The sequence below is a fragment of the Hyperoodon ampullatus genome, assembly GCF_949752795.1.
Source record: "Hyperoodon ampullatus genome assembly, chromosome: X".
NCBI classification, from domain to species: domain Eukaryota; kingdom Metazoa; phylum Chordata; class Mammalia; order Artiodactyla; family Ziphiidae; genus Hyperoodon; species Hyperoodon ampullatus.
In genome coordinates this window covers 67,408,643-67,428,478 of record NC_136913.1, presented here as the reverse complement: position 1 = coordinate 67,428,478, position 19,836 = coordinate 67,408,643, and the positions used below count along the sequence as shown (strand labels likewise).

General features: G+C 38.5%; 1 protein-coding gene across 2 annotated transcripts; it reads right to left on the bottom strand.

Moving 5' to 3' along the window:
• Window positions 1-11,083: 11,083 nt before the first annotated feature.
• TBX22 (T-box transcription factor 22) lies at window positions 11,084-19,095 on the bottom strand (the record flags this gene model as incomplete). 2 transcript variants are annotated; one of them, XM_079726976.1, is made up of 8 exons in its annotated part: window positions 11,084-11,697; window positions 13,647-13,732; window positions 14,120-14,184; window positions 14,565-14,729; window positions 15,624-15,798; window positions 17,175-17,276; window positions 18,122-18,308; window positions 18,918-19,095. In XM_079726976.1, 8 exons carry the CDS (start codon window positions 19,093-19,095, stop codon window positions 11,084-11,086), a joined length of 1,572 nt encoding a protein of 523 aa, XP_079583102.1. The 2 variants fall into 2 exon arrangements, with proteins under 2 accessions (XP_079583102.1, XP_079583103.1); XM_079726977.1 differs by having other exon boundaries at window positions 18,122-18,305.
• Window positions 19,096-19,836: the final 741 nt, after the last annotated feature.

Below are 19,836 nucleotides of genomic sequence, written 5' to 3'. Positions count from 1 at the left end.
AACCGAATCCAACAACACATTAAAAGGATCATACACATGATCAAGTGGGATTTATCCCAGGGATGCAAGGACTTTTCAATATCTGAAGATCAATTAATGTGATGCAGCACTTCAACAAATCAAAGAATAAAAAACATATGATCATCTTAATAGATGCAGAAAAAGGTTTAGACAATATTCAACACCCCTGTATGATAAAAAAAGAACGCTCCAGAAATTGGGCATAGAGGGATCCTACCTCAACATAATATAGGCCATATATGACAAACCCACAGCAAACATTATTCTCAGTGGTGAAAAAATCAAAGCATTTCCTCTAAGATGAGGAAAAAGACAAGGATGTCCATTCTTGCCACTATTATTCCACAGACATTTGGAAGTCCTAGGTATGGCAATCAGAGAAGAAAAAGAAATGGAAGGAATCCAAATTGGAAAATAAGTAAAACTGTCAATGTTTGCAAATGATATTATACTATACATAGAAAATCCTAAATATGCCACCAGAAAACTACTGTAGCTCATTAATACATTTTGTAAATTGCAGGATAGACAATAAATACACAGAAATCTCTTGCATCCCTATACACTAACAATGAAAGATCAGAAAGACAAATTAAGGAAACACTCCCATTTGCCACTGCAACAAAAAGAATAAAATACCTAGGAATAAACCTACCTAAGGAGGCAAAAGACCTGTATGCAGAAAACTATACGACACTGATTAATAAAATCAAAGAGGACACACACTGATAGAGAGATATACCATGTTCTTGGATTGGAAGAATCAACATTGTGAAAATTATTATACTACCCAAAGCAATCTACAGATTCAATGCAATCCCTATCAAACTACCAATGGCATTTTTCACAGAACTAGAAGAAAAAATTTCATAATTTGTATGGAAACCCAAAGACCCCAAACAGACAAAGCAATCTGGAGAAAGAAAAACGGAGCTGAAGTCAGGCTCCCTGACTTCAGACTATACTACAAAGCTACAGTAATTCACAAAAACAGAAATATAGATCAAAGGAACAGGATAGAAAGTCCAGAGATAAACCCACAGACCTATGGTCACCTAATCTATGACAAACGAGGCAAGACTATACAATGGAGAAAAGACAGTCTCTTCAATAAGTGGTGCTGGGAAAACTGAAGAGATACATGTAAAAGAATGAAATTAGAACACTCTCTATGACCATATACATAAATAAACCCCAAATTGATTAAGGACCTAAATATAAGGCCGGATACTATAAAACTCTTAGAGGAAAACATAGGCAGAACACTCTTTGACATAAATTGAAACAAGATCTTTCTTGATTCATCTCCTACAGTAATGAAAATAAAAACAAAAATAAACAAATGAGACCAAATTAAACTTAACAGCTTTTGCACAGCAAAGGAAACCATAAACAAAACAAAAATACAATCCTCAGAATTGAAGGAAATATTTGCAAACAAAGCAACCAACAAGGGATTAATCTCCAAAATATACAAACAGCTCATGCAGCTCAATACCAAAGAAACAAACCACCCAATCAATGAATGGGTGGAAGATCTAAATAGACATTTCTCCAAAGAAGACATACAGATGGCTAAAAAGCACATAAAAAAATGCTCAACATCACTAATTCTTAGAAAAATCCAAATCAAATCTACAATCAGGTATCACCTGACACCAGTCAGAATGGCCATCATGAAAAAGTCTACAAACAATAAATGCTGCAGAGGGTGTGGAGAAAAGGGAACCCTCCTACACTGTTGGTGGGAATGTAAACTATGGAGAATGTATGGAGGTTCCTTAGGAAACTAAACATGGAGGTATCATATGATCCAACAATCCTACTCCTGGGCATATATCCAGATAAACCATAATTCGAAAACATACATGACCCCAATGTTCATTACAGCATTATTTACAATAGCCAGGACATGGAATCAACCTAGATATCCATCGACAGAGGAGTGGATAAAGAAGATGTATCTATGTACAATGGAATATTACTCAGCCATAAAAAAGAAAGAAACAATGTCATTTGCAGCAACATGGATGGACCTAGAGAATGTCACACTGAGTGAAGTAAGTCAGAGAAAGACAAATATCATATGATATTGCTTATATTTGGAATTTAAAAAAGGGTACAAATGAACTTATCTACAGAACAGAAATAGAATTACAGATGTAGGAAACAAACTTATGGTTACCAGGGCGTAACGGAGGGGGGATAAAATGGGAGATTGAGATTGACATATACACACTACTATATATAAAATAGATAACTAATAAGGACCTACTGTATAGCACAGGGAATTCTATTTAATATTCTGTAATGGCCTATATAGGAAAATAATCTAAAAAAGAGTGAATATATGTTTACATATAACTGATTTTCTTTGCTGTACACCTGAAACTAACAAAAATGTAAATCAACTATACTCCAATATATATTTTTTTAAAAACTCAAAATGGGTTAAAGACATAAAACATAAGACCAGATACTATAGAACTGTTTTTTTTTTAACATCTTTATTGGAGTACAATTGTTTTACAATGGTGTGTTAGTTTCTGCTTTATAACAAAGTGAATGTTATACATATACATATGTTCCCATATCTCTTCCTTCTTGCATCTCTCTCTCTCCCACCCTCCCTATCCCAGCTCTCTAGGTGGTCACAAAGCACTGAGCTGATCTCCTTGTGCTATGCGGCTGCTTCCCACTAGCTATCTATTTTAAGTTTGGTAGTGTATATATGTCTATGCCACTCTTTCACTTTGTCACAGCTTACCCTTCGCCCTCCCCATATCCTCAAGTCCATTCTCTAGTAGGTCTGTGTATTTATTCCCGTCTTGCCCCTAGGTTCTTAATGACCTTGCTTTGTTTTTTATTCCCTTAGATTCCATATATATGTGTTAACATACGGTATTTGTTTTCCTTTCTCTGACTTACTTCACTCTGTATGACAGAATCCACCTCACTACAAATGACTCAAATTCGTAGGGAATCCTAAAGATGCTACAAGAAAACTACTAGAGCTAATCAATGAATTTGGTAAAGTAGCAGGATACAAAATTAATGCACAGAAATCTCTGGCATTCCTATACACTAATGATGAAAAATCTGAAAGTGAAATTAAGAAAACACTCCCATTTACCATTGCAACAAAAATAATAATATATCTAGGAATAAACCTACCTAAGGAGACCAAAGTCCTGTATGCAGAAAGTTATAAGACACTGATGAAAGAAATTAAAGATGATACAAATAGATGAAGAGATATACCATGTTCTTGGACTGGAAGAATCAACATTGTGAAAATGACTCTATTACCCAAAGCAATCTACAGATTTAATGCAATCCCTATCAAACTACTACTGGCATTTTTCACAGAACTAGAACAAAAATTTTCACAATTTGTATGGAAACAAAAAAGACTCCGAATAGCCAAAGCAATCTCTTTTTTTTTTTTTTTGCAGTATGCGGGCCTTTCACTGTTGTGGCCTCTCCTGTTGTGGAGCACAGCCTCCGGATGCACAGGCTCAGTGGCCATGGCTCACGGACCTCGCAGCTCCACGGCATGTGGGATCTTCCTGGACTGGGGCACAAACCCATGTCCCCTGCATCAGCAGGCGCACTCTCAACCACTGTGCCACCAGGGAAGCCCCAAAGCAATCTTGAGAAAGAAAAATGGAGCTGGAGGAATCAGGCTCCCTGACTTCAGACTATACTATAAAGCTATAGTAATCAAGACAGTATGGTACTGGCACAAAAACAGAAATATAGATCAATGGAACAGGATAGAAAGCCCAGAGATAAACCCATGCACATATGGTCACCTTATCTTTGATAAAGGAGGCAAGAATATACAGTGGAGAAGAGACAGCCTCTTCAATAAGTGGTGCTGGGAAAACTGGATGGGTACATGTAAAAGTATGAAGTTAGAACACTCCCTAACACCATACACAAAAATAAACTCAAAATGGATTAAAGACCTAAATGTAAGGCCAGACACTATAAAACTCTTAGAGGTAAACATAGAACAGTTTTTGACGGAAATCTCAGCAATATCTTTTTCAATCTGTCTCCTAGAGTAATGGAAATAAAAACAAAAATAAACAAATGGGACATAATTAAACTCAAAAGCTTTTGAATAGCAAAGAAAATCATAAACAAAACTAAAAGACAACCCACAGAATGGGAGAATATATTTGTGAACGATGTAACTGACAATGGATTAATGTCCACAATTTACAAACAGCTCATGTGGCTCAGTATCAAAAAAACAAACAACTGAATCAAAAAATGGACATAAGACCTAAATAGACATTTCTTCAAAGTAGACATACAGATGGCTAAGAGGCATATGAAAAGATTCTCACCATCGCTAATTATTAGAGAAATTCATAATAGCTTTATTTTTAATAGCCAAAAAATGGATACTACTCTTATGTCCCTCCACAAGTCAATAGTTAAAAGAACTGTGGTACATCCATACCATGGAATACAATTTAATGGAAACATACCCTCCCACTAATATTTTATTCATAGTCGTGTAGATCTGATAATGACTTATCTTAGAAGCATTATGCTATTGCAATACTTCATTATACTCTGGCTCATTTTAAATTTAGCATTAAGGAAATGTAGTATTTTTATTGTAACACCTCCTACATCTTTATCCAGGGACCTGTTGCCACTTTTGTCTTTAAATAAAATTGCTTGGTCCTGTGAAATGCAGGATTACATTTCTATCCAGTTAATTTGGGTTAGTATATTCTTGGTCATCAAAATACTCATGGCTTTGGGAACTTGATTTGGTAAATATTCATGGTGTATGAAGAAGCATTATCAATACTGTATGACCTCAACCACATTTTAAAAATGTATGCTCAGTTGTGTGTAAACATACACAATGACTAGAACTCAAACCATACACTGCTTGTGATTATGAATATTTTTGCATTGTCTCTTGTGTTTTTTAATTTGGAATAATATACATATAAACTTTTAGAAGTTGGAAAATAAATAAACGTTATTTAAAAAGTGCCATTCCTCCCCCCCACAGTCAAGTAGGAGAAACATGCATATGAACAACTAAACTAAAATATAGTATAATATGTGTGTGTGAAGCTTCATGTCTTTGTTAATGTCATCTAGAGCCCTCACCCACTGAGCAGCTCTGAATTTTAACTAACCAAGGGCTCAGGGCAACTGCCCTAATTCAGCATGCCCAAGGGACTGCTGAATGTGGCTACAACAACTGAGGGTAAACATTGGATCAGTTTATCCTAATCCCCTATGTGTGGTGCTAGAGCCTACAGCACCTTTTCTTTTTTAACATCTTTATTGGAGTATAATTGCTTTACAATAGTGTGTTAGTTTCTGCTTTATAACAAAGTGAATCCATTATACATATACATATGTTCCCATATCTATTCGTGACACCCCATCCCTGCTCCAACATCATGAATGTTACAACTACAGGAAATAATCATGGTGACAGTTTACAAAGTGATGGTATATTTGCCAAATAGTTCTTTCTTCTGCTTGGTATCACAGTTTGAAGAAGATCCAACCTGAGTTTTGAAAACATAGTTATTAATGTAGCATTTAAATACTAAGTATTTGGCCTGCACATGAATTCCTGTAAAGAAATCCAGATAAATATCTGTGTAAATGCAGTAGTGGGTAACTTTGCTACTTCAACTTGAGTGTTACTAGGTATGCTTCTTTCAATGGGGTAATTATTTGTTGGTGTTTCTATGAAACAGTTTTTCCTAAAATTTACAAAATTCAATAAAGCAAAAATCCAGTATGATTAGACATTAGAATAATTGGTAAGAGGTCACAAAATCTTCATGTCACAAAAGAAATATGAAAGTTCAATTTTAGGCAAAATTTAAATAAAGGCAAAATACTAAATCATCAACACTTTCCAAAAACTAGCATAAAAATGGGAGACTGAATTATGTATTTAATCAAAACATCTTTAATTTAAAGACATTAATTTTGGGACTTCCCTGGTGGCACAGTGGTTAAGAATCCGCTTACCAATGCAAGGGACATGGGTTCGAGCCCTGGTCTAGGAAGATCCCACATGCTGGGAGGAACGAAGCTCATGTGCCACAGCTACTGAGCCTATGCTCTAGAGCCCACAAGCTACAACTACTTTGCCCATGCACCATAACTACTAAAGCCCACATGCCTAGAGACTGTGCTCCACAAAAAGAGAAGCCACCACAATGAGAAGCCCATGCACTGCAACAGAGTAGCCTCCACTCGTCACAACTAGAGAAACCCCGCACGCAGCAACAAAGACCCAACACAGCCAAAAATAAATAAATAAATAAATAAATAAATAGATAGATAGATAGATACATTATAATAAAAAGACGTTAATTTTAGCCAATAGAAAACACGGGGGCTTCCCTGGTGGCATAGTGGTTGAGAGTCCACCTGCCGATGCAGGGGACACGGGTTCGTGCCCCGGTCCGGGAAGATCCCACATGCCGTGGAGCGGCTAGGCCCGTGAGCCATGGCCGCTGAGCCTGTGCGTCCAGAGCCTGTGCTCCACAACGGGAGAGGCCACAACAGTGAGAGGCCCGCATACCGCACAAAAAAAAAAAAAAAAAATAGAAAACACGATTTTATTCCTTTTGTTCTAGTAAAATTCTGAATTATATAAACAATTGTCTACATCTAAAATAATACATTATACTTTGTCACATGAATAAGTATGTGATCTTAAATCCAAAATAATAATTCTGTCATCTTTAACAATAACAGATATATGATAATTTGATAAAAGAGTTCAATGATACAACTTGTACTATAATTTCAAGGTTTTCTATTATATTTAATTTCAAATTTTGTAACTCTTTTAGGTACTTTGAAAAATAAATCCAGTATACATGTGCACATTTCAACTAAGTAGAAATATCCTATCACTATTCTCTGAATACCTGCTCACTATAATTCATGTTTACATATTAATGTGCAGTACAAATTTGTAAACATGAACATATGAAACTTTGAACGGAAATAATACTAGTCTTTTTCCTCTCAATATTTTATTGAAACGCCATGTTAAAAGTTGGCCAGCACCACACATGTAAATAGTTTTAATACTGGATGTGTTTAAAACGTTCTGTATATTTATTTGTTCTTTGTTGACATCTAAACCATGTTTATTTGAACAGTTTTAATACAAATTATCATTTAATTGTAGACCAAACCTAAGAGGATTAAATGTATATGAAGGCACCTACATCGAAGCAACAGTCACCAATGCCTAAGCTATGCATTTGGTTGTTTTAAACTGCTCTAATAAACATGTTAAATTCCAGCAAAATCAACTGGTAAACTGTTGCTGTATGCCAGGATATTATTGTTATTTGGGCTAAATAAAGATTTTTCTGCACAAAGGCAACATATCCCTAAATTGGAGTATAAACACTGTACTTCCACCCTGTCAATTCAATTCACAAAATACAGTACATGCAATTAGACATTTCTAAGTATATTTAAATCTGCCTGTTCACACAAGTATATGTAATTAATAGTATAAGTACACAATGATTAGATGTTCTTCATAGCATCCTTATTTTTGAGAAGAGGAGGGAGAAAAAGCAACATAGTATAAATTATTTTAAACAAAACTAAACTAAAACCCACTGGTTATATAAATTATAGTGTGACATCTGGAATTTATCAAATTGCATATTCAAATAAGGAAATTATTTGTTATTGAGGTTTAATAAAGGGATAACAACTGTGTATTACCATACTATATACATGGACATATAGCACTATTGTCTCAAAGCATCTAGATTTGTCATTAGAATATTTGTATATTTTTGTGAAATATATTTTACATATTTGTACAAAACTTTTATTTCAATTATGCCTTGGCTTAGCATTCATCAGTAACTGTTAAAAGATACATGTTACCAGCTTTACGTGCACCGTGATTTTCCCCAATGTGCATACTATAAATGATTAGGATAATGAAAGGGAAATCTTCCATAATGTCCAATAAAGATGCTTGTCTTTATTCATTGTTGGTACGTTTTCAAGTTGTCATCACATAGAACTCTGATCATTCAAAGACTGATTCACTGATTCATCCCTTGCTGATTCTAATTGTTCATTTCTTTTTGTGCCATAGACATACTTAAACCTCACAAAAGAAGGATGAAATCATGTCTACTCCTAGAATGTATGTATAACCCATGCCTAATAGCAGTGAAATATCATGAATATCTACCTTCATAACTTGAAGAAAATATAATTCTTTATTTTTGTAATACAGCGAAAAGGAGCAATGATATTGATGTTTGAAGACTCTAATATTATGGAATATAGAATTAGGTATTAGAATTTGAAATGTAATGTCCAGGGGGCATAACCCCTCTGTTTAATGAAACAAATAACAGTTTTGGTGTTCTAAGTTTGTTACTAAAGTTATATTTTGGTGAGTAAAATGTAACAAATAGAGGATTTATCCACTTAGACATATGTTCTGCAAACAGGCTCAAACTTGAATTCAAGCCCTTGATTTCATCTTGACTGTTCCACAAAGTAGAACCTTTCTGACACGGGAATTTGACTATAGGTCTCAGCTTGACTAGAGGTTGTGCAAAGATAAGGCAACATTCACTTATTTCCTGACTCAATGTACAAATTTTACAGAGTTGATGAAAAGTTTATTTTCTCTATATTTATTTAGGGTAAGTCATATAACTAGGTCAGGTTAAGAATCAGATTTTATAAATCTAGATAACTGAATTAAAATGGTTTCTTTTGAATGGGATGAAAGGGTGAATGTGGTCAAACCAAATGGAAATACAAGTTTTAATTATTAGACTTGGGAGTCTACTAAGTATCATTTGGCCACTTCCATTTGCTAACTATTTCATACCTTATCTAACTAGAGTGGCTTTAGATTTCTGTAGGATTTTTAAAGCAAACCTAATATTTAGTTGGCACAGTTGAAATTAATATAATTCCATAGCATTTTGTTTTTTATTCCATAATCATAGCCTCAATTTACCAAGTTACTCAAGTTTTGCACCATCCTATTGGGTGGTAATAATTTATTTAATATAAAATAGTAAGGGCACTAAATACAAATTGTGCATGAATTAGAGCTGTTAGCAAGTTACTCGTCTGTTTCCTGCAGATGAGTAACTTGCTCAGAAAATAGGGGACTGCTTACTGAACTTCTTAAGGTCTCTTCCAAGTCTAATTTTCTATAAAGAATTTCCCTTGGTTACTTCTTCTTTTTCAATTAAAAGTATGAAATGACAATTTATGAACATTATTTAAAAACAGCTTAAAATAGATGTCTAGATTCTAGCCTTTAAATTTTTGCTCCTTAAAATAAATCGCCTTTACACATATAGTTCTGTATTATCAATTTTATATGGGTTACATATAGAAAAATTATCTGAAATATAAAATATGGGGTATATGTACTTGAGCAGCTACAAAATTTATGCTGTCTTATAAATAACCATTAAAAAGTAACCCAGAGATTTTCTGGATTTTGCAATCAAATACTTTACGTTGTTAGTTGCTAAGTATCTGCCATCAGAATAAGTTTCACTATAATCTGATGTGGGAGTTTTTGCTTTAAAAAATCCTAATTTATTTTAGTGGTAAAAGTTAGCCTACAGTTTTCCTGTTTTGGAGTAGACAGAAATAACGTGTACTTTCTACTTTAATCCTTGATTTGATAAACTTGGGTAGTACAGGTTTTCTGCCTCAAAGATTTTTATAGCAGGTACCTAATTAGTCTGGGCCATAAATAATATTTCATCTTGACTAGAATACTCAGTTTGAATGTAACTGTGTGCTGTTCTATCCCTAAGCCCAGAAGTGAAAGGGCATATCACTTTAATACATATATAAGAAGGTATATTCATAAGGTACATTTGAGAGGAAAAAACATTTGGAGCAAAATAAATAATAATGACATGCTCTTCCTAATATGTGTTGGAAAACTCTTAAAAACAGTTTATCAGTGTATTTAGTTTGTTAAGTCATACTATTGTGATATGAAGGGCCCTGGCTTAATAAATTGTAGAGCTAGTAGCATGAAAAATTAAAATTCAATTCATCTTAAGGATGTAGAGGTTATATGTAGGTTATACTTAACAAGTCTTTTCAGAAAATTTAGGACCAGGTGAAAGGAAACTTTTCAACTTCATAGCCTAAAATAAAGTCTTATTTATGTTACGCTACTTTTGTCCAATTTACCATGATTGACGCAGAGGACTGAAATTAAATTGTACCATTGTAATGATGTTTTCATATTTATGGATTCAAATATATTCTCTCCCTTCAAATCATAACTTCTCAGTCTTTTTGGAGAGCTACAACAATTTGTTTTTGTAAACTGTGTATATAAAATACCGGCTTTGTTAAGGACTAAGTAAACAAGCATCACCTGAGAATTACCCAAAAAATAAAAGAGAATAAAAGATCAAATTTACTTAGAATATTTTGCTTTTCATTTAATCTTTGTGTTCCTTCAGGATTAAATGGCCCTTAGGCTGCAAATATTAATATTAGAATGTTTATGTCTTTATTTGTACCTTAAAATTGAGAGTAGTATTTCCTTCAACAGCAGAGTATAAAAATATAATGAAAATGAACAATGAAATTTTTTCTACAATTACTAGATAGATAATTACAATGAAGCCAATATTCATAGATAAAAACTGTAATTGTTTCACTACCTTCACAGGAATTAAATCCACCTTCCTTTGGTCATTGTCAATATGCAAGAGGCAGTTGATGTGGTAAACAGGCTTCACTATAATTAGAGATTTCATCACCTGAAGTCACTTTTCACTGTAGTCTACCTCATCAAACAATATTCACTGAGTATCTTTTTTTGAGGCCTAAGGCTACTGTAATCAGCCTTCTTATGAACATATCATAAGGCACTTTAAATGCAGAACAGAGGAATACCCTGTGATAATGAAGCTTTTTAAGCCCATTAGCTCTTTACCTTTTTTGGCTACAGATAAAGAAATATATGCTTACATGTAATTGTTTTAGGAACTTGGCTATTCCATTAAAGGCAATGGTTAATTTTTGGATACCAACGAGCATGAATGCATTTGCCTTCTATTAAAGAAACTTGACTTTTGTCATTCACTTTGAGATGGTTGGTAGCATTTACCAGTCTAGATGGCATGGAGAAGTTGTACCTATAAAAGCCATAGGGAGGATGGAAAGAGCAACCAATTGCTTCCTGGGCAATGGGGTTGGGTGATAAAATATTTCCAGGTGCCTGTAATCCATACAACGTTTGACTGGAAGAATTAGATGCTTGTTGACACTGTCCATTGCAGTCTTCAGATGAACCGTATTTTGAATTGGTGGCCCCCAAGGAAGATAAAATGGGAACTTCCATCATGAGTGGGGCTAAAGACTGAGAACTGCTGCTGCTTGCTAGCCTTTCAGGAGCAGGCAAGACAAGAGGCTGCTGACGCCAAAAGTTAGTTGGGCAAATCTTGTAGCAAAGGGGCAGGTTGATATTGTGTAGGTACACCTCTGGACAGGGCATTCCAAGGGAGCTTGTAGGTATGTGAAATGTTGGAGGGGAGCAAGGTGGAGAAAGCAAAGAGTTCAAAGGAGAGGGAGCCCCTCCACTAGAGGTCGCTGGAGATGAGCCATTGCTTCCACCTGTGAATGACAATTCAGTCAATGAACAATGAACTAAATTTTCCTACTGAATCAGTAATCATGTCCATAACTATCCCTGCTTCATTCTTAGATTAGCTTTCCTTTCAAGTTCACAGTTATTTTAAGTCCTTTGGAAAAGAACATTCCTCTGACCAAAGTTGAATATGGTATCTCTACTACTACCACTATTACTTTTGGCATTATTATTATGTATCATGCATTGAGCATTCACTATGCTTTAGAACTATACTAGGCACTTGAACAACATTTATTCAGTGAATTACAAAAGAAGCCCAATTAAATATGATCCAGAGCCAATTATATCTTACAAGTAAAAGCTGTTTTTAACCATAAAATAATACTAAAATAAGCACTTGATTAAATTGAACAAATTGGTTTTTTGATATTTTATAGAAAGTTTCAGTCTGATTAAAAAATCAGTGCATATGAAAGTAATCTTATAAATTAAAATAAAATCTAAATATATTAGTTTTTTTCTCATATGAAAATCATAGATGGGGAAAGTTCCATAGTGTACTATATCAAGAGTAAAAGAGAGTTTTGCAGGTTAAAAATACCAAGGTGAAAATGAAAGTGTTCATATCAATGTTGCCATGTGATCTTTTATGGTTGCCTAGCATCTACTAAAATTAGGGATAGATATAAGGTCCAGGAAAATCTAGATTTTACACCTTATATTTGTAAGTATTTAAATTTTTTAAAAAAATGGTTATTGATTGAACTTGATCAAATTTTGTGGGTTTTCTTTTTAGGTGCTACTGTTTTTCTTAACTATTTTTATATACAGACATAGGCTAATCCTTTGTCAACAGCATGGCAAATATATTCTATAATTAAATATCCAAAAGTTATTTAAAAAACTGGTACCCCTTTTCTTTGCAATTTGAGAGCATTCTGGACATTTTAAATAATTAAGAAAATTGTGTATTTTAAATTATCAATTAATGATCATGGTTAGTGTTATTTTTAAATTACTGCACCATGTGTTGACACGGATATTTTAAAAGCATGTTGCCTAGATTCTATTAAAGTGATACTATCAAATAAGTGTTCATATTTTTCTATGCAACTCTCTAAACCAAATTAATACAGTCAATTGAGTGAAATATTTCACTAAATAATTAGACTTGATCTCTTCACATTTCAATTAGTTGTTATGGTATCATGTAAAATTCAAGCTAACTATAATGTGATGGTAACCTTCAATTAATGTTTAAAGTCAAACAACTTTAATGGAGTAAAGACAAAAGGGTAAAATGATTCCATATTGCTCACGAATAAAGATCTTCTATTTATCCTTAAATATCAGAGTAAATGAAGGTATGCATTCTTCCACCAGAAAGCCTGCATTGTCAAATTATTATTTAGTCATGTAATGTACTACCTGAGAACAAATACCTTGCAAATATTTTAAATGCTTACGGCAATTAAACTAATTGCCATGGCTTAGTATTGTTTTCAACATTTATTTTCCCTAGTCACAACAAAAGGAAAATTAGAGTCAAGTGATGATGAAATTTAATGGGAGTCATTTTTATCATGTGCTGAAAGTTTCTCATAAAATATTTATTTCAATATCTAACATGTTTGCAAATAAGACCACTAGTGCACCACAGGCAGATCCTAAAGAATATGAGATAGTGAGATGCTGAAGAATCCAAGTGATTTCTATAGCTCTCAGGATGTATGATAACCCAAGAAGACACAAGTCAGTAAATCCACCATTACCACGTTTATGATCTTTTTCTTCTTGCCAGTTACCTTCCCTTTTTGCTTCTTACCTCCTCATCAGGATAAATATATACCCACTTGATTTTAAACACATTTTATGGCATGTACTTATCCACTTGTGTAGTATTTGTACAGAGGTTCTGGCTGTTGTTATTTCAATAACATTTAAAAATGAAAATTAATAAAACTTTTCTTACTTGGTGTGTCTGCACCAAAAGTTTTAAAATCCAAAGTGAGAGAAGGCCTCCATGGGTAGGTCTCTAAAACCCCATCCAATACACCTCTGAAAAAGAGATTCAAACTTTAGCAAGTCCAGAATGCAATTCCTGAAAATAATAATTTGTGTAAGCTTTTGAGTTATTTTGTTATAGTTTGTAGGGGTGACTATCTGAAATGTTTTTCTTTTATAGATAGACTTCTGAATAAAATTCCCAGTGATTATTCCCTGAATAAAAACCTAAGAATCTAGAATAAGCAATATCTTAAAAGTGGGTTGGGGAGGGAGTGGGAGGAGGCAAGATTTTGAAGACAAAACGTCCAGGTTTCTTTCTTACTACCTATTTATTAGTTACAAAATTTAGGGACTCAGTCTCTGAGCCACAGTTTCCTTAGCTGTTATACCTGTGAAAAGGGCTATATAAATATTGGATGTGACTGTTATATGGTTTACCTGTTTCTTCCGGGATCTCTAAATCCTTTAGCAAAAGGATTCCTGTCTATTTTCAGTTTGGTAATCTATGAATTCAAAAGAGAAAGAAAGATAAAGTCAGTGCCCTCAGTAAAAACACTGTCACTGTTGCTTTTAATGGTTACAACAACCACACAAGTTTTCAACATGTAATACGGCATGTTAAATAAATGTAAGCATATTGCTAAGTAAAATTTGGAATGTTTTATCTCCTTTCTCTCCTGACACCCCCAGTTCTACTCTCCTTTCTATCCTTTCTAACATAAGATCCACACAATACATAATCAAACTTGCCTTGATGACAATGCAATAATGCTATGAATTTCTTTTTAATTCTGGAAAATTCAATCCATATAGTACAGCTTCACTCTTTCCCTAAAGTTTCTCTGGAGCCATCCCTGCTTGCCTGGGACTTAGTTGGCTTTACCTGCTGGTTTTGATAAGCTGTCACCGTGGTGAACTCAGTTTCTTTAAAGGAGAATGTTTTAACCCCTTCAGCAGGCAGGGACTGAATCCGGGACATGTCGACCCTGCTGTCCTGCTTCATCACGTGCACACGGGGCTTGTACTTGTGCATGGACTGCAGAATGATCTGGAGGAGAAATCAGTGGTCAAATGCTGCCTAGTAATTGGCTTCCCCTCCCCCACACTGTCCCCCTCTCATCAGCACCCCCAACTTTCTCACACAAAATTGAAGCTAAACCAGAAAGCCTAGGCTAGCCACACACAAGGACTTTTCTTTGCCATTTGGCCCTGAACAGAGTCCTTCAGGCATAAGGGGTTTCAGGAACGGGGCACCACAGCACACCAGGAAGCAGTGATTCCATTTCCAGTTGGGGTCCTTTCCTGCTTCCAAATGTGGGTGACCATGTGATGTTCCCAAAAGTTATTGGGATCTAACTGCCTGCCATAAGTTCTCTGGGCTTAGGTAACTGATGGGAAAACATTTGACATCCCCCACCTCCTAAGCCCAGGAGCATCCTTCTTCCTTTTGTGGCTGGCACAGGGCCAGGCCAGGCAGGGCAGAGGCGAGGTGCACCTGGGAAGAAGGTTCAAGATCTAGGTGACTTGAAAAGGCCTTCCATCAGGGCGGGTTGTGGAGAAGATTCCCACCATACCACGTCACACAGAAGGTGCCCATCAGGGGAAGGCAATCAGAGCCCACAGTGATTGCCAGGGAGGCTGAAGTGCCAGAGATCTCAGGGAAGCATTCCCTTTCACTGTCCCAGAACAGGCATCCTGGCTTAAACAAGTCTCCTCTGGTCCTCAAACTCATTTCACTCACCATCCTCAACGCCCAGCACTCTCAGATGCCAAATAAAAGTCACAAGAGCTACTTTGGCCACAGGCCTAGAACTTGGACAGTTCCTAAAGACTACAACTAGCACATCTGCGAGACGCCTCCTTGACTTCTCCAGGGTGACCCTCCAGCTGACACCTTGGCATCCCCCTCCTCTACTCGGGACAAAGGATTGCACACACTTACATGGCCTTTGTCGTCCATCTCGTTGTTGGTGAGTTTCACGCGATCAAAGCTGATGATTTGACGCATCCATGTCTCTCCCGAACAAGGCGAGTCTGGGTGAACATAGAACCTGGGAGTGATGCATGAGTGGTCTGTATTCCCGGCTACCATCCACTGCGAGCTGTGATACACGTACCTGAAAATGAGCAGAGTGTGGCTTTAGGCGCATCAGGCCAAAGCCAGGAGCAGGGGCTACCGCGATCCCGTCCTAAAGGCCTAGGCCAAGGTTTGCCTGCTAATCTCAAAGGCAACTAGTAAAAGATACAACTTCATTTCTCAAGAGTGTCTAGGGATAAAAAGCAAACTGTAAATAAGCATACGTCATTAAAATGTAGTGAAGTGCCAGGGTCAAGTATAGTGTCATGGGATTTCAGAGTCTGGTTTGTATTTCCTCACAGAAACCGCAACAAAAAATCATCTAACCCGTTTTACCGAGCAGAGGCACCCGAAAAATCCTCCTGTCCTACAAGCGTCAGGGAAGAAGCAGAAGGGTGAGGGAAAGTGTCTGTGCATCGCACCGCCACCAGACCAGTAGTCTTGGAAGCCCCTTTGTCCACAATGCTTTACATCAGAATACCCTCAAGGAACTCTGCCCGCTGCAGCCTCGGGGCTGATTTTCGCATTGTCTTCAATCTCAACCGCTAAATTATGCGCCGAATTCCCAAGCCAGCTGAAACGTGATAAGCAGCTTGTTCTGCTATTTCTGGGCTACGGCCCCAGTAGGCTCTTGAGCCCCGCCTTCTTTTTACCCCTCACTCCCAGCATTGGGTGCGTTGCAGGCGGTTTCCTAGAAAGGCTAGACACCCACTTCAGTCGAATGCTCACAGGCCGAGTGCAGGCGGCTGCCGCCCAACCCCCATACCCCTGAGCTAAAGCGCTGGCCAACCCGAGCTTCTGGGCTGCCAGCAAAGAAGGGCCTCTTGGCTTTAGATCAGTTCGGCCACTTTTAGCCTGCTTTAAGTAGAGAGCTTACATCAAGAGAAAGGTTACTTGTATTCTCCGGGACCTGGCCTCCGCTTCAGGGGAGAGGCTAAGGAAGGAAGAAAAATAGACTTAGGCGAGATAACTGCTAGACTAGCTTTGGGTGGCAAATCAGGGCATCGCTCAAGGACCCTACTGCTAAAGTAGCACACCCCAGAGCCCGGTAGGGCCCCAGAAGCCCAGGCATTTCTCCCCAAATTCCTTTAAACAGCTTCCCTCCCAGATGCCTGAGCCAAAACCCTCAGCAGTTTGCAGAGCCAAGGCTAGAGAAGTGGGTAGGCAAGAGGTTTGGGGGACACTGAAGCACCAGCTGGAACCTGTGATCCAGGAGTGAGAGGAAAGAAGAACAAGCCTGCTTTTCTCTCAGTCTGAACTCCCTGAACTCCAGTTTGAGGGAGAAAATTCAACTCTCAAAGCCCACAGGGGAGCAATTACCCCTACCATGGTAGAGTTTTCAAAACAGCACTCTCAGGTTCCATAGATATGAATCCCCATTCCCAGCCTGTGGTACCCTCCTTTGAGCCTGGTTACCTGTAGCGTTTGGAATCCACCGGCACCACATCGATGGCCACATAGTACTGTTTCCCTGGGTCCAGTCCTTTTATCTTGACCCGAACAGAGGGGAACATCCTCCTGTGGGAGAGAAAATAGCGACTGACCTGGGCGCTATTAGAAATGTTTGGAGCCAGGTGGGGTTGGGGACAAATGAAAAGTAAAGGAATAAACAATACTCTTCTTATTCTAGACAGGTTCAGTGAATGAGATTTGCTACATGAGGAAAGATTGTTGGCTACATGTTTGATTGAACAAACTCAGGATTTTTGAGTGGATCAGAATATCCTTACCACAAGGCTTTGTCCACCCCACTTCCTATCACCACCATAATAAAAAGCTATAGAAGAAAATGTAGGAAAGAAACAGCTGTGCCCCTCCCCTGAGTTTTTAGCGGTACTTTCTGTGAGGAAGATTTGGGAAAGACTGAAATTAGGAAGATTCACACACAAAAAAATTACCCAGCTGATGTGAAGAAAATGCCACACAGGAAAAGTTGGAAGAGGGAAAGCCCCACCTCAAACTGACCTGGGCTCAGGCAGTGGGCTGGGAACCTGCTAGATGGGATATTGTCCACTGATAACTGTGAGGCTTTAACAGAAAGGCCTGGCCATAGCTTAAGATGTGGGGGTGGCATCTGGCACCTGCCTTGGGAGGTCTAATTTTTGTCATATACTACACAGGCAGGAACTGCAAAAATGAGTTCTTGGAATCAGGGTGTACAGGAAAGAAAGGCCGAGCCACTAACATGGGCCAGGCAAGGCCTAGTCTGGTCGATTGAGAGGCACTGGCTTCCAATACATGTCTGGGGTGGGGATATGGGGAGAAGAGTACCAAAGCTTAAAACTGGAGGCACCCATCTTATGAGAGCAGAACATTAAGTGCCTACTGTGTGCGGCCCTTGAACAGCTTGGGCAAAGCCGAACCTGCCCGCCTTGGTAATGATCATCTCAGTTCCAATGTCATGAAATCTCTTCCACAGCTCAGATCCTTGAAGCTCCACTTGGATAGCATCTTTTTCTTCCAGACTTCCGAAGCTGTTGCAGCCGCCACTGCTGCCTCCACAGCCTGAGAATGTTGTTGCTAAGGGCTCTGTCTTGGGTCGCTTTTCTGCTGGACACAGAGACGCTGAGAGTTTGAGAGAGCTTCGCAGTTCCCGCGCCCCCTCACTGACGCCTGTCTCAGAACAGACCGGCCTTGTCTCTTCCCCGGGAACCTTGGCGACTGATCTCCAAATTCCCCACAACACCCACTCTGGCCCCCTGATGGAGAGAAAGGGGCCCAGGTAGCGCCCTGTGAAATGCATGACCCTTGTTCAAATTTGCCCATCCTCATCTCTCTCGGAGACTTTTGGTCCCTGATGCTGAATCCCCTCAGGACCTGGGTCCATGTCCTGCTTCCTAACCCGAAAAACATTCACACTCTGGCTCTCGGGGCTTCCGGGAGGTTGGAGAGTGTCGCTTCATAAATCTGTGGGGACCCTCCCCTTCACCGCAAATGAACCACAACACTATGGGCTTAACGTGGAGCCTCTGAAACTTCCCCCTACAGCCAGATGGCTGAGGTATCCCCGCCGCCCCGTACGCGGCCATCGCTGGGCCAAGATATCCTTTGATAGGGCTAGCCGCCCTCCTGCAGCGACGCGGCGCTAGTCTGAGACCTTCCGATCCAGCAAGCCATGGTAGCCGGCGCTGGGATTTGGGCCGCGGTAGGGGTACTCACCAGGCTGCTCGCTCTTCCTTCCTGCGGCGCTGCTCCTTCTCTCCTCCTCCGCTTCTCCACCCTCTTTCTCAAGCAGCTCAAGTTGCGCCTCCTCTCTTGCGTCTCGCAGTTTTCTTTTGCTGGGTCTCCCCACCAAGGCTTCCACCGAGAAGGCGTGCGCCCGAGAGCTCAGAGCCATCCCTGGAGAGGGTGAAGAGAACGTACTCTGCAAAGTTTCAACCTGAGCTGGGTTAGGGAGGGAGAGGGTGGGAGGGCGCAGAGGACAGGCAAAGGAGGGAAAGCGGGAAAATCAGAAAAAAACTGAAAACTCAGAAAACAATTTCTTAATCTATATTCAGGGGGAAAAATGTGTGTGTGTGTAATTTTTATATATACGTATAGAATTTCTTTGAATAGACAGAATGAAAGGAGATTAAACTGGAGCCAGAGTCCTCTAGAGTCTAGTCCCCTTTCCCTTTTCGCTCTTCTTCCTCCCAGTGGACATGTGCGGAACATCAGTCCTCAAGTCCCAGATTCCCGGACCTGGCAGAGCTCAGAGACTGGCAAGCGCGGCCCTTTTAGGGAGCGGACCTGCCCCTAATGGCGGCTCAGGTCGCTCGGATTGGGAGATACTGTTGCATCGGACTGAGTGAATACCCGGCTGGTCATAGCCTCCACTGTTTGTTTTGGAAACTGTTGGAAGCATAAAAAAAAACACCGTGACACTTCAGAGACTGACGGGGAGGGAGCGGTGGGAGTGGGAGGATAGAAAGGGGTTGGAGGTTGACTGGAAAGGGGCTCAGGATAGTCTAGTGGGGAGGAGGGATACACAAACTTACTGTTTTGCATTAAATTGTGAAACTAAAAGACATGCGAAGTAATTGCCCACGGTGGGGGGACCACTTTTCCAACAAAAGTGAGAATATTATTTAACCAAATC